Here is a 15,265-nt window from a genome sequence, read left to right as displayed (position 1 = left end):
ATATGAATGCAGGCCAGTCTGGGTAGGGGACAGCCGTACTTCAGCTTTGTCAATTGGCCGTACACTCTTAACTCACACTCATAGATGTCACTAGAAATGAAGTGATTAGTGTGCCGTTTTGTTTTTGTTTGTTTTGTTTTGTTTTTAGCTCTCCAAATTAGTGAACATCAAGAAATTCTAAAATTCACACGAACAGGTAGTTCTTTTCTTTGTGTCTTTTATTAATTTATGAACAATAAAGGTCCCGTGAAACGGAAATCTACATACTCTGTTCATGCAGTGTATCTGGCAGAAACACAAAGTGAAGAGAGTTCTTGTCATGGAAATTTTTTGGAACATGTGACTAACTCAGGAGACAGCAGTGTAAATAAGATTAACTTTTTTAATGATGCAAGTTTGTCATTCATCTGTCATCTCTACAAGTCACTGGATTTGATGAACGTTTCAATATTTTTTTGTTGCCATACTGCTGCTACTCCTTTCCTATGTGTACGCACCTGCTGACTACATGTGTTTTCAATCACATAGTAGTGTACATTGGAATATTTGTCTGCCATACAAGTTAATTCCTCCCTGAAAATGTTCTGGAGAATGACCTGTGTGTACTTATGTAATCACCTGCTTTTTGTTTGGCAGGGTTGTGCAAATTTTTTTTCAACAATTTTACTGATCTTGTTTGGTGTTGGCCAAGGAAGAACATTTTACAAATTTCCCCTCTAGTCATTTGTAAATTGTACTGTAATTATGTGCAAACAGGCTCCCATTTGCATGAGACAGAAAAACAAAAACCTTTGTTTCAAATGTTTACTGTCAGACCTGTTGTGTATCAATAGAAACCTAACGTCCCACTGACCTCCATGTGTCCTCATGCGGCACCTGTTTGAACATGTCTACATCCATCTGTTTTACATATGGAGCACTTCACACCAGCTGTGTTTGAAGGAGGAAACAAATGAAAACCGCAAATTGTTCAATCAACTTACCTCATTGATGTTTCCTCTCTAACTGATGTAAACCAGAGGCGGTGGATGGGGAGTAACAATCAGCCAACAAGTCAACAAGTCATTTTTTGTTCTCTGTACATTTCTAGACAAATGCCAGTAATCACCAAACCTACAAACTCCAATAAAATGAGACTGTCCAGAATAACCATGCTGACTTTCCCCTGAAGTGTGATGTTAGTTAATAGTTAATAGAATGTAGTCATGATTTTCAGTAACTTTTATTTAACAATATTGTGTGAAGAGGCAGCTCTGCTTGCAGCATTTTAAGATATCAGACACAGAACAGTGACACATTTGAATTCAAGTCAGTTTTTAAAGACATACATACATCCAATTAGGAGGTTACGTGTCCCCTCCTACAGATGTATACTGTATAAGGTTATTGTAAAATTCCTTACAATCCTGCTTCTGCTGTTGTCTCACTCTGTAGTGTGACAGTAGGGTTAATTTGTAGTTTGGGTTTGTTGATAAAAGTTCTTAAAACATGTTTTTTGCATTAATCTACATTGAGGGGCTTTTTATCAGTAGTTAATTTAGTGTTTTGGATACTTGAGTCAAAAACGGTTCCATGACATTACTTTGACATTTGAATTTTCTTTCGGGATGACATGTGAGCACATATAACAAAAAGTCATGACCTTTATTTGACTGTTAATGAGAGTTCAAAAGCAAGAAAGCTGTACTATTTAGCCAGTTGGCTTACGTGGTTCATATTGAGGGGATTTTTTGACCTCAATATATTACAGGTTTCATTGACTGCAACAAATGAATCCATATTTTGTTCAATTTTACTATTCCAAATAGTGCTTGTTAGCTTTCTGAGAAAGAGAAACTTGCAAGTTTTATACAATGGAGTTGGTCATGTGATGTTTGTTACATTAGGTTTACCTCCTGTTACCACTATGCAGGCTTATGACGATGATTACAATTTAGCTTGTAGATGTCTTCAGGCCATGGATCTCATTAAATTTTGGAAAAGATCTTACCATGTGGAGTCAAGTTCATAGTATACGGCTTCCTTTCTATGGCAAAATTGGCCACCTCAAGTACCTCAGGTACTGCAAAATTTCAGATGATCAGGTCACCCACCAGAAGAACATTAAAAACTCATGCCCTGTTGCCACCAAGAACCACTATGACTAATCTGTCTCAAAATTTAACTGATTCTCCCTTGGCCTATGCTCCACTCCTTCACCAAGCTTGATGACAATCTTCAGTTTTTGTGTGACAGACAAATGCCACTTAAAACATGACCTCCATGGCTCAGGGAATACATGACATATGAGATTGTAATTTGAGATAGATTTTGTCTTTTGACAAAAGTTCGGCAATCAACATCGTAAAGTAGCATAAAGGTATTCTCTAAATCTGTTTTGAGATGCCAATCAGCTGTGTAATATCATACTTATTATCACCTGTGTACTGCTGTTGCCCAGAAAGGTTCAGGTCTGCTGGGCTGAAATATAGTGCAAGTGGAGTCTTGACTTGGATATAAATATACCTTTTGTTAAGTGAAATGTAATCTGATGGGGAGTACCAACCACTCAAAGCAAACCTCTATCAAGGGCCTAAAGTAACACACAGGCAGTTCAGTACAAACACACCCCATCTCATCATTGGTTGATTGACTAAATGTAGCTCTTCCAAGTGACTCCGTACTTGTCAAAGGCTCAAGTTTCTCTAAGTGCCAATGTGGTCAACTGCTACACTCGCTAGCAGTATGAGAAAAACAGGTAGGGGTTAATGCACTTTGCTGAGATAACTGCAGCTTTTCTGGAAAGCAATTCAAGGTTCATACAACAGTCAGCTTTAAGGTTAATACCACAGTCAGCTTGGCCTCACTTATGGTTGCATATTAAAAAGCATGCAATGTTTCATCAAAAACAAAAAGAACCACCAGCCCCATATCCACCAGGTGCCTTGTTTGTCCATTAATGTGTTCCTTTCAAAACACCCTTGCCTGTAGGCAGCCTGGTTGCTATGGTATACAGCAGTGACACAGTGCTGAGATATTAATGTAGCCATGTAGCTGTAGCCTGTGTGCTGCTCTAAGCGTTATCTGCAGTCCCACAGGTCTCATGTCTTATGTCTGGGACATTTTGTTTTTACTGTTCGGCACCATTCGCACAAAGTGGCACTGTCCTTTTTAATTACTTAAATATTTAACTTAAATCCTCTTTGCTAGCCTCAACTGTATCAAGAATTTGGCCTTCACTCAACACCAGTTTATTTAATATTTGGGTAGTCATTGATTAGATTCAGATTCAGATAACTTTATTGATCCCATGAGGGGCAATTCATTTGCAGCTTACCCTTCCGAACATTAAAACATCAACAAAAATACACAGTATTACACATCAAGCACAATCAGTAAAACAGATAACTAGGCGAAGGACAGTATAAGTTAAAGAAGTAATAAATAAGTAAACAGTGAAATAAATATGAATAAGGAAAAAGACCTTAAAAAAACATGATGTCAGGGGGACAATGTTCAGTTAAAATGATTACTATCTGAGTTAAGTAACCTGATCACAGAAGGGATAAAAGATTTAGGATAGCAGTTAGTTTTACTCAGAGGTGCACGATAACGGCGACCGGAAGGCAACAGTGAAAACTGATGAGACAGAATGTGGAAAGTTTGACTGATAATGCTCTTTGCTTTCTTGACCGCCTGATCCTCCCAGAGGGAACACAGGTCTCTGACTCCAGTTATTTTGGAGCAAACCTTGACAATGCTCAGTAGATTACTCGTATTGTTGACAGATTAGCAATTGAACCAACGGATAAAAGAAGATGTTAAAAGACTTTCCACAAAAAAAAACATAAAAAGTGCTTTAAGTCTTCCCACTGACATTAAAAGAGTTCAGCTTCCTTAACAAGTAGGTTCTCTTCTGACCTTTTTTAACAATGGACTGTACTCATGTCGAACTTAAGTTTACACTAAAACACAGTTCCCAGGTATTTAGAACACTCTACAATCTGAACATCTTCACCATGAATGACACTAGCTTTGTGATCGATGTTATGTCTGAAATTAATAGTCATATCCTTTGTTTTGGAAGCATTAAGGTTGAGGTAACTGTCATCACACCATTTAACAAAGTCAAACAATACAGGACCATGATCAATGTCAGAGCGCTGCAGTAAGGATCCAAGGACAGTATCGTCAGAAAAGTTAACAAGATGCCTGCAGTCCTGAGAAGATATACAGCTGTCAGTATACATGATGAATAAGAGGGGTGAAAACACTCAACCCTGAGGTGAACCAGTGTTAGAAATGGACATGTTAGACATTTGTCCATTGACAAAAACCTGCTGGACCCCCATATTGAGAAAATTGAAAATCAGCATGAGAAGATGGTGTGGAAAATTGAAATAAGGGTCAAGCCACTCAATTAAAATGTGAGGCTGCGCTTTGTTAAAAGCAGAAGAGAAGTCTGCAAATAAAAATCTTGCATGAGCTCCAGGTGTTAATGCAGTGGCTAAGATAAAAAGGTTTAGCATCCTCCACACCTTTCTGTGGCTGATAAGCAAACTGCAGGAGATCAAGTTTTCCTTTTGTAAAAGACACAATGATATTCTTTAAAATCTTCTCAAAACTTTTCATTACTAGTGATATAAGTGCCACTGGTCTGACGTCCCTCTGCTCTTTTGAGTCCTTTGACTTCGGACAGATATGATTGTTGACATCTTCCACAATTTAGGAATCTGGCCCAAATCTGCACACATTTTGGAGTCAAGAGAACACAAAACAGAGCTGATCAGCTCAGTAATGCAAAGTGCGCCCACATATGAAATCTGGAACAGCACCTTTCCTCACTTTAACCTTCCTAAATATTGATGTGACACATCCCCAAGAAATCACTATTTCATTTGGGCTTCAAGAGAATTCTTACGTGCCGATATCTTATCTATAAAGTCAGACCTTTTCGAAGTCGGAGAAGAAGGAGTTGAAAGCATTTTGCAAGTCCATGTTATCTTCTCCATTAACAGTAATGGAGTTATTAATCCCAGTGTTAGATTTAGTGTTAATGGAGGCCACATTCGTCATACCTTGCCAAGCAGCTCTAAAGTCTCCCCTGCTATTTACACCCAACAATTCTCCTTGACCAAGCACATCCTGAAACAGCAGCGACAAAAACCTTCCTTTTAACAGGCAGGAATGTCAAGCAGACCCAGGCTCAATGAGGACGGCCTTCTGCTTTGACCGGTTGGGGAGAAAGAGAGCAGGAGTGCGAGGCAGTAGATCAGTTTCTTTCAGTTGATAACTGTTTTTAACACCTTGGTTATCCAACGTTTATTATTTGGATAGATAACCTTTTTAACCAAGATAGTGGAGTCTACACAAATTGTCATGTAGGATGAAACAGTGTGAAACAATCCCAGTCCGTACACTCAAAGCAGGCCTGAAGAGAGGAGATGCTGTCTTCAGACCAGCATTTCACTGATTTCTCCACACACGGGAGCCGCCTTCAAGCTGATGTGTACAGGGGCATCAGATACACATGTTGTGGTAGGAAGAACCCAGAGACAGTAGTGGCAGCGATCTGTTAGCACCACTCACAGAGCCATAACACAGGTCTATGGTGGAGTTCCTCTGTGTGGAGACACAGGTCACATACTGTTCATACATCCTCAAAGTAGTGTTCAAACGACGGTGATTAAAATCACCAAGGACAATTTTCAGTGCTTCTAGGCATGCACTTATGTACATTTAATAGGATCTACATTATCTGACGTCATGGCACCAGCTAGTCCTTTTGGATCTAATCATTTTCATTTTCCGCATTTTGTTTCAAATTTATGCTCAAATTGGTTACAATCATATTTTTTCTCATAAATGTACACCAATACCCCATGATGACAAAGCAAAAATATAATGTATTGCTAATCTGTTGTTGGAAAAAACTGATACACATTTTCAGTTTTGAGTAGTTGAAGCACCTCTGTGATTACAACTTTTAGTCTTGGATATTGTGTCAAAAGCTATGCACACCTGGATTTTCTCATTTTCTGCCATTCTTCACTGCAGACACTTTCTGTCAGTTTGGATGAGAACTGTCAGAGCTAAGGGTTTGTCCCTATCCCACTCCAGCATGTCGTACATGCTAATCCTTGGCCTTGTGTGAAAGTATGAGAACTGCAGTAATGAGGAGATTTTCATGAAAGATATCTCTGTTCTTGCTCTGCTGAGCCTTCCCTAACCAGGCTCCATCCTAACAGCATAATGCCACCACAACCATGCTTCACTGTTGGGGTTGTATTGACCAGGTGATGAGCGGTTTCTGGTTCCCTGCATATACACACTGCTTAGAAATTAAGCCAAACAGTTCAGTCTTGGTTTCAGCAGCCCCGAGAATGTTGTTTCCCACAGTTTGAGAGTCCTTCATGTGTGTTTCTCTGAGGAGAGGATCCTGTCTGGCCACTCAGCCCACATGGGTGGAGTGCTGCAGTGATGGTTGTCCTGGAGCTCACCCAAAGTGACCATCTGGAAGAGTCCTGGCTTCCACTCTTCTTCCCTTTAAGAATTATAGAGGCCACTGAGGCCACTCCAGGGAACATACAATGCAGCAGAGTTTTTTTGTAGTCCTTACTAGAACTGTGCCCCAACATGATCTAAGGTCTACAGGCATTTCCCTCAACCTCCTAACTCAGTTTTGCTCTCATTGCATGCAGGCATATGCCCAATCTAAGCAAAGGGCTGAATCCATTCCAGTGTTAAGAATGTCAACATTTGTGCATTAATTGTATTATTTGTGTGGCAGGGAATTGGCAAGGACCTCACAATACGCATTGCAATACAATTTTATCACAATATACTGCAATATGAGCTTATACAATATATGTTGCCTGTCTCTGTCATTCTGTGCCGTAGTGAACTAGACTGTTTCAGTTTTCTAGATCAGGTTTCACCTACCTGGGTGCTCAATACCATATTGTGGGTGGGATCCTCTGGACCATATTGTAAAAAGCTACCCCAACACACAGGTCACAATACAATTTTATCTTTATGTACAGCGATATAATGTCTATTACTATAAAGATGAAATATCGATTGACAGTACTGTGAAAAAAGCGCTATATTTCTCTATGTATACTTGAACAATTTTTTAATTGACCAGATCATGTGTTTCTCTTTCTCGTCCTCACAGGTGAATGGACCCTATCATCCCTCCCAGTCCTCCAATCTGTGATAGGAGACTGATCAGATGACCTTTTAGATGGAAGCAATTTATAGACATTATGTTGCCTGTGTGGTCTGAACTCCCAACCTCTTCTTAAGGCTCTGAACTGTAGTTGGGAAACTCTCCTTTTGTGCTGCCAAAAGGACAAATTTAACAGTCGCAGCCTACATTTAGAAGCATGTGGCTTGGTAAGCGGTCACATCTCACTTGCCACAAACTATTCATGGATCTTGTACAGTTTTCACTCAAAGAGTTCTTATTCAGCATTTTCCTCAAACATCTCTTTAAGTATGAATCCTGCCAAGCTTAACAGTTGCTCAAAGCCCTACCCATTGTGCAGTCATGTCACATGTCCTTACCCATGTCTCTCATTAACACAAGACTATTCACATGCTGGAGGAAGACTCGAGGAAATGATGTTGCTCTGGATTTCCACATCATTTAATTCTGCACAATGCTGTAGCACATTCAGATGTGGTAAAAACTCATGCTGCAGTACATTAAATCAAAGTTAGACATTCCTACCTGGCAGGTTGCAGTAAATATGTTGTTTTTTTTGTCTTTGATAACCCTCACTAAACCCAAGGCTAAACAGAACGACATATTTGACATGAACACTGCTAGGTTGCACTGACTATTTGAAGCTCAAATGTATAAAAATTTATGTTAACAGACACCCACACACAGATTGATGGATTCAGGCCTTGTCAAAAAAGTTGGATATCTGCATCTCAGCATCAGTTTTCTACCACAGAGCCTCAACTTTATGATGTAGCAAGTAATTTCCTGCGTAAGGTATCATTTGAAACCTAAAAGTGTCAATATATTTCTGTCAGACTTGTCAAGAAATTTGTTGTTAAGTCTAGAAAAATTCATTTGCAACAACCATTACAATGAATGAATAATTAATATTAATTGCCAAGCAGTCCTTGCTGTTTTTCATTTATTTATCAGCTGCTATTTTTCCAATTTTTTTGCCTGGTGGTCACATGGCTCTGGCAACTTGTGCTGGGCATTTTTTTATATATATAATAATTTAATGAAAAATAAAAACATCAGTTGATCACAGAAAATGTATTCGTTAGAGCGGTCTGTCATCCAAAATGTGTCACCATTAATATGTGATTTACAGTTATGTGTTGTGTAATCACGTCACCTACGTCCCAGATGGTGTTTAGATAACAGAAGCAAATAGAGCATTTCTAATTTTAACGAGCATGACCAACTGGGGCATTCAGTTGAAAATGTTCAGGCTCATGCTGAAGCAGAAGTGTTCTTTTTTGTTTATTCTTAAACCGAAATCAAAGTGCTTGTTGAATACGAAGCATATGGCTAGATAAAGATGATGTGGATTGTACCAGAAGATGCCCTTGGAAGTTTGTAAACAGATATTTTGCTTCTCGTAATTTCTTTCATATAATTCTCTTCTTCATGGCACTGCCAGATTGAACATGGCAAGCATTTTTCAAGTCAGCTTTCCAGATACAGTGGACATTCCATCTGCTTTGTACTTCCCATGTTCATTGTTGGTTGAAGTTTTCATCTCACAAGAAGAGATCACTTTGTCAGGGGTCACATGCCAAAAAAGCGTGAGAATTGCTTATTCAGCATAGTTGTCGAACTTAACCAAGAAAATGGTTCGCTTATTTTTCATTGTCATTGGTGTAAGATTTTATTTGCACTGTCGGCTCACTTCATTTAGATCACCGATGATCTGTTCAGGAACATCCAAGAGATGTATTTTATCAATCACTTTGCTGCCAAAACCAGTGGCAACCAGGTACAGACTGGCTGAAAACCAAGAACGGAGTGGTGATGACAGGAGAGACAGTGGACAACGCAGAAAGACATGGCAACTGGGGCAGGGAGGATCGGTCCAAACCGCATCCTCTGAGAGGAAGAAGCCCATCATGAAGCTCCAGAATAACACATGGAAAATTTCCCCTAGGGGTGCCCGAGAGGGTGGGGATGAGCATCCAAATGTAATGGACCTAATGTGAATGAACAATGGCAACAGACAACCAATGACGAATATGAAGTGCAGATGCGGGAAAGTCTGTAAGAACAGCTGAGGCCTTAAGATTCACCAGACCCGGATGAAGTGTTTAGTGGGAGGTACCCAACCCAGTGAGACACAGGAGGAGCCGGTCCCAGAAATACCCCATAGAGCCAGGAACCTCCAAGTGCTGCAACCAACTCTTCAGAACAGACCTCTGGAGAGGGTTCAAGTAAAATGGCCACAGGCCCGCAAGACAGCAGTCTGGCAACAGTTTGAAGGGAATGCCAACTTGGTGCTAGAGGCAGCAGCAAAGGGAGATGTGGACCAAAGGCTGCAAATGATTATGACAATCATTGTCAGTCTAGCTGGAAAGATTTGGGGCAGTGAAGAGGAGGACAGAAAAAATGTATGGAGAGTGAAAGTGGTGCAGCAGGGGCAATTTGTTGAAGGAATCTGAATCCCGAAGGAAGAAGATTCCAAGAACATCGACCAGTTCAGAATTATCTCGTTGACGACTGTTGAAGGGAAGATTTTCTTCAGCATTGTTGCAAGACGGCTGCCCAGCAATGGCTGAAGGGAGTCATATCTGGAGTACCAGGTTGCCTGGGACATACAGAAGTGGTGACCCAGCTCATCAGAGAAACCCGGGAGCACAAGGGAGATGTGGCAGTGCTCTGGCTAATGCCAATGGCTCCATCCCACACATGCTAGTCCAATCAACCCTGGAGAAAAATCATGTGCTGGGCCAAGTGGCTGAACTCATGATGACTGTTACAGCCACTTCAACATGTGAGTCTCATCAGGGTTCAAGGATTATCACAAGCTGCACCATCTCTGTGGTCCTTTTTGCCTAGGCAATGAACATGATCATGAAGTCAGCTGAAACTCAGTGTCGCAGCCTGAAGACCAAAATGGGAATGTGCCAACCACCAATCATGGCCTTCATGGATGAGCTGACTGTTACCACAGAGTCAGTACCAGGCAGCAGGTGGATTCTGCAAGGGCTGGAGGAACTGATTGGATGGGTAAGGATGAGGTTCAAGCCTACAAAATCCAGGTCACTGGTGCTGAAGAAGGGCAAAGTCATAGATAGGTTCCGCTTCAGCATCGGAGGGACACCAATCCCAACTTTCTCTGAAAAGCCAGTGAAGAGCCTTGGCAAGATGTTTAACAGCAGCCTGAAGGATTCAGCATCTGTTTGGGAAACCTGTCAAGAGCTAGAGAACTGGTTGAGAGCAGTGAACCGGTCAGGGCTTCCCGGAAATTTCAAGGCTTGGATCTCCTAAAATGGCCATGTCAGCCTGAGGCAGCAGTGTGCCTTGACAAGGTGGGAGCAGTCCATCAACTGAAAAGTCATGGACTGATCTCTGGCGGGTAGAACTACAGTGCATAAAGTTCCTTGTCCATGCAGTGTGCAACATTCTGCTCAGCTCATTAAACCTCTCCATCTGGGGCAAAACAGTCTCCCAATTGCCTCCAATGCCCTGGCAGAGGCACGTTAGAGCACATTCTGAGCTGCTGTCTAGCTCTTGGGCAGGGTTAGTACACCTGGCACCACAATCAGGTTCTGAAACCCATTGTAGATGCCATCAGCATGGGAGTCAGCAGCAGATGGTCCCACCCGTCCACCCAGGCGATTGCCTTCATTAAGGCAGCTGCAAAAAACCGCAGGAGCCAGGAACCCCTCAGGACTCCTGGCAACTACAAAGGACTGGCAGCTGTCTTATCAACTTGGAGGAACAGCTTAAGTTCCCTCAGCACATTGTAGCAACCACCCTGAGGCCAGACATCCTCTTGGTTTCAGAAGTGTTGAAAAAACATCATCCTGATGGAGCTGACTGTACCATGGGAGGACCATCTGGATGAGGCCCACGGGAGAAAGTGGACCAAATATGAAGAGCTGGTCATTGACTGCCACAAGCAGGGCTGGAAGGCAAATACTGAAGGCTTTGGTTTTCTTGTTAAAAAGCTTCAACCTTTAATTCAGGGTCAAGAATGAGGTTCAGACAATAAAGCCCACATCCACCATTTAGCACACTTAAATTATACTCCTCAAATGGATGGAATTGGTGTTTTTTTTTTTAAATAAAAAAATACAAAGTTTTCACTCTAAAGTTGTCTTTCTACATCTCCAAACTAACACATGTTTATGGCACTTGCAAAACTGTGATTTTAAATCCTCAAAAAAAACCTGAAAAGTCAAAAACATTGATTTCCATGCCGAAAAGCTATAGCCTTGGAGGGAAAATTACATCAAACTTTTTAAATGAATGTCTAAATGTCCAGTCTGCTGTTTTATGTAGGCAAGTATAAGTCCAACAGCCAAGCCAAACTTGTGTGAAGAGAAAAAAAAACGACAATATGTCCCTTCCTGGCTGTTTCAGATTCAAGAGTAAACTCCATGAATTGAGACTTCAACCAGTACACTGTTCAACCACAGCAGCAGTATAAGGGTCTATCTTCACATGTCCTGTCTCCTCCTCAGATTGTCACATGAACTGATTTCAGCAAAAAATAATTCTTTTTAGTGGTGAAAGTATAAAGTAGTAGTAGTAGTAGTAGTACAAAGAAGTATGTTTTACATTCCATGCAGCCATCAAAAGTATCGTCCACACTAGTTTCACATTAAATTAATGATAATTCTCAATAATGCATCACACCTCCTCCATGGGCCCCTATGTTGACTGCTCTCTCCAACATCACACCTCCACCCCTCCCCCACCTGTCACCTCCACACTGAACATCATGCCATCATGTAAGAAGACAGCTGAAGAAACTACTCAGGCAAGTCTGGATGCGGTGGGGTCCTCAAAGCCTGTGCCCCCCAGGTATGTGAAGTGCTTCACCATGTCTTCAGCCTGAACCTGAGTCTTCAGAGGGTCCCCGTGCTGTGGACGACGTCATGCCTCGTTCCTGTACCAAAGACGCTACATCCCAGTGGCTCCAAGGATTACAGGCCTGTGGCACTGACGTCACACATCATGAAGACCCTGGAGAGACTCATCCTAGATCAGCTCCGGCCCATGGTCAGACAGTGACTGGACCCCATCCAGTTTGCCTACCAGCCCGACTCATAATTGATGACGCCATCATCTATTTGCTCAACTGTGTCTATGCTCACCTGAACAAGCCTGTGAGCACTGTGAGGATCATGTTTTTTAATTTCTTCAGTGCTTTCAACACCATCAGGCTGGCTCTACTGGGTGAGAAACTGACTGCGATGCAGATGGATACCCCCCTTGTGTCCTGGATTGTGGATTACCTGACAGGCAGTATGTGTGCCTCCAGCACTGTAGGTCAGACCGGCTAATGTGCAACACTGGGGCTCCCCAGGGGACCATCCTCTCTCCCTTCCTCCTCACCTTGTACACCACAGACTTCAGCTACTGCACCGAGACCTGTCACCTTCAGACATTTTCTGATGACTCTGCAGTAGTTGGATGTATCAACAAGGGTGAAGAGACTGAGTACAGGGCTGTGGTGGACAACTTTGTCACTTGGTGCAAGCAGAACCATCTGCAACTCAATGTGGCAAAGACCAAGGGGCTGGTGGTGGACATGAGGAGAACTAGGGCTCCAGTGTCCCCCGTTTCCATCCATGGGACCAGTGTGGAGATAGTGGAGGACGACAAGGACTTAGCGGTGTACTTGGACAATAAACTGGACAGGACTAAAAACACAAACGCCCTCAATAAGAAGGGCCAAATTCTCCTCTGTTTTCTGAGGCAGCTGAGGTCCTTCAACATCTGTCGGACAATGCTGTGGATATTTTACAAGTCTGTGGTGGCCAGTGCCATCCTCTACGCTGTTGTGTGCTGGGGCAGCAGACTAAAGGTGAAGGACGCCGACAGACTTAATGAACTTATCCGGAAAGTCAGCCATGTTGTAGGGGGGGGAGCTGGACTCTGACAGCAGTGTCAGAGAGGAGAATGTTGTCCAAAATTAGGACCATTTTGGACCACAGCTCACACCCTGTCTATCACATGCTGGCCTGCAGGAAAAGTACTTGCAGCCAGAGACTCATACCCCCACGCACCACAGGAAATCATTCCTGCCTGTGGCTATCAAACTGTTTAACTCCTCCCTCTAAGATCCAGCCCATCTTATGGAGTTGTATCTCTTGTTAAAATTGTGCAATAAAACAAATATCCTACTCACTAGTGTAAAAATGTAAATATGTTCAAAGATACCTCTTTATCTTTTAACTTCAGCTTTTTTCTTTTTTTTCTTTATTATATATTGTTTGTATTACTTTTTTGAGATTGTTCATTTCTATTTATCTTATTTTATCTATGTCTTCAATAGGTTACTTCCTCCTTATTTATCTTTACTGTGAAACGGAGCACTGCAATCCAACAATTTCCCACAAGGGATTAATAAAGGATTTCTGATCTGATTATCGAGCATTAATTAATATTGCAAATGGTAAAGAAAGAGCTAACCTTTCAGTCAACAAAAAAATAAAATTTATTGATTAGCTTCTAGTACATATGTAACTGTACTTGGTCACATTCCTCATCAGAATGATCTCCATATGAGGAAGTGGAGCGTAAGAAGAAATGATACCTTCAAGTTAATTAATTTGTATGGACACTCAGAATGGCTGTGCCTGTAATTACTTTTTCAATGTTGTTATCTCAGGATCCCAAGGTAATTATTGTGCTGTCCTCAGATTGTTAGTTTATTATGGAGAGGTCATGGTTTTTAGTATTAACAAAGCTCTTTCTGAATCAGACATTTGCATAGAATGTAACCATATCGTCCATGCATAGAAATCCACAGCAGGTTTTGAGGTAGTCGGGATTCCTGCAGTCAACACATCACATAAAATAACTATAATAAACAATACTCTTCTTCAGTCTCTCAAAGCCTCAGTGTTTCCTTAAAAAAAAAAAACAGAGAACTTCAGTTTTCAGCTAATATCACTCATGTAGGAATAATGTACTGCATGTGTAAGGAACTCTTTTCAACTGTGGATTAATATGCATTTGGTGTAATGAATATGTACAATGTATGTGAATTTGACTAAAAAACAATCTATGTTTATTGTAATAGAAGAATGGGTCCCTGTGCAACCGTATGGTTAAAATGATGAAAAATGTGAGTAAATAAGAAGGATGAACACTGGGTGTTTCTCTCCAGCTGTCTCAAATTCTATCCATAGTAACCAGCATAATTTTCTCAGAAGTGAAGAAGTGCTCTTGTGCTAATCAGAAAAGCTCCTATTCCCTTGGCAGCATCCTCCTGACCACAGTGTCCCTCTTTCATCATGTCTCGTCCTTGGTTTTTTAATCTCTTAATCTAGGGAGAATGGTGTTGACCTGGACATGAGGATGGAAAGATGCTGCTTTTTCTTCAGTAAATGAAGAGCTGTGGTGAGAACGAGAGCAAATCCATCTTTTATGGGCCACCCTCCATGACTGGAATGGATTAACAACTGAAAACACAGAGTAGACAGGCTAGGAAAAATGCAGGTAATCATTAACCACTTGTGGACAGTGTTCCCATACAGTTAGCAGTGTTAAACATGCATATAACTGGACAACACACAGTAATCATATTCCTCAGCTGTTTTGATCAATTCACATGGGATTATTGGAGGCACAACTGCAGAGTTTTAGACTTGATGCTTGAAATCACAGAAATAAGCACATGGCCACAGGAGATTAACAACTACATGGGTCTTTAAAACCTTCATGAGCATCTTGTGTTAGGACTGTGTTGGTGCATTTGAGCATAAATGGTTCCTCACAAGGATAGTTTTCCAATACTGTTCCTTTGTAAATCGATCACAAATCATTAATAAAGGTAAGGGAATAGTAGTGGTCCACTCAACTGACGCTTGAAGAACCCCACAAAGTCGTCTTGCCCCACCCCTAATACAAACAACCTAAACAGAGCATTTTTTTAAACCACATTTACTTAATATATTGAAACCCAAATTATGCAACAAAAATGTGAGCTGTATATCAAAAACTGTTTAAAGAAAAGAAGTGAAGTGAAGTCATACAAGTGGAAAGATTTGTCCGAAAACCATACCACTGTGTTTGCAAAGAATTTAATCAAAATCTTGATAG

At 41.2% G+C, this 15,265-nt stretch overlaps 1 protein-coding gene across 2 annotated transcripts in view; it reads left to right on the top strand.

Annotated features, from left to right (window-relative positions):
* Positions 1-10,774, top strand: part of gdap2 (ganglioside induced differentiation associated protein 2) — a 44,018-nt gene extending 33,244 nt beyond the window's left edge. For both annotated transcript variants that reach the window (XM_086220782.1, XM_086220783.1), the window contains exon 14: positions 7,157-10,774. In XM_086220782.1, coding sequence (XP_086076908.1) covers positions 7,157-7,198 — 42 coding nt within the window. In that variant the 3' untranslated portion in view covers positions 7,199-10,774. The remainder of the gene's footprint in view (positions 1-7,156) is intronic.
* Positions 10,775-15,265: the final 4,491 nt, after the last annotated feature.

The sequence above is a fragment of the Aulostomus chinensis genome, chromosome 12, assembly GCF_037954235.1.
Source record: "Aulostomus chinensis isolate RoL2024-O1b breed Wild chromosome 12, RoL_Achi_v1.0, whole genome shotgun sequence".
NCBI classification, from domain to species: Eukaryota; Metazoa; Chordata; class Actinopteri; order Syngnathiformes; family Aulostomidae; genus Aulostomus; species Aulostomus chinensis.
The sequence above is the reverse complement of the archived record's forward strand: the minus strand, read 5'-3'. Positions and strand labels throughout refer to the sequence as shown.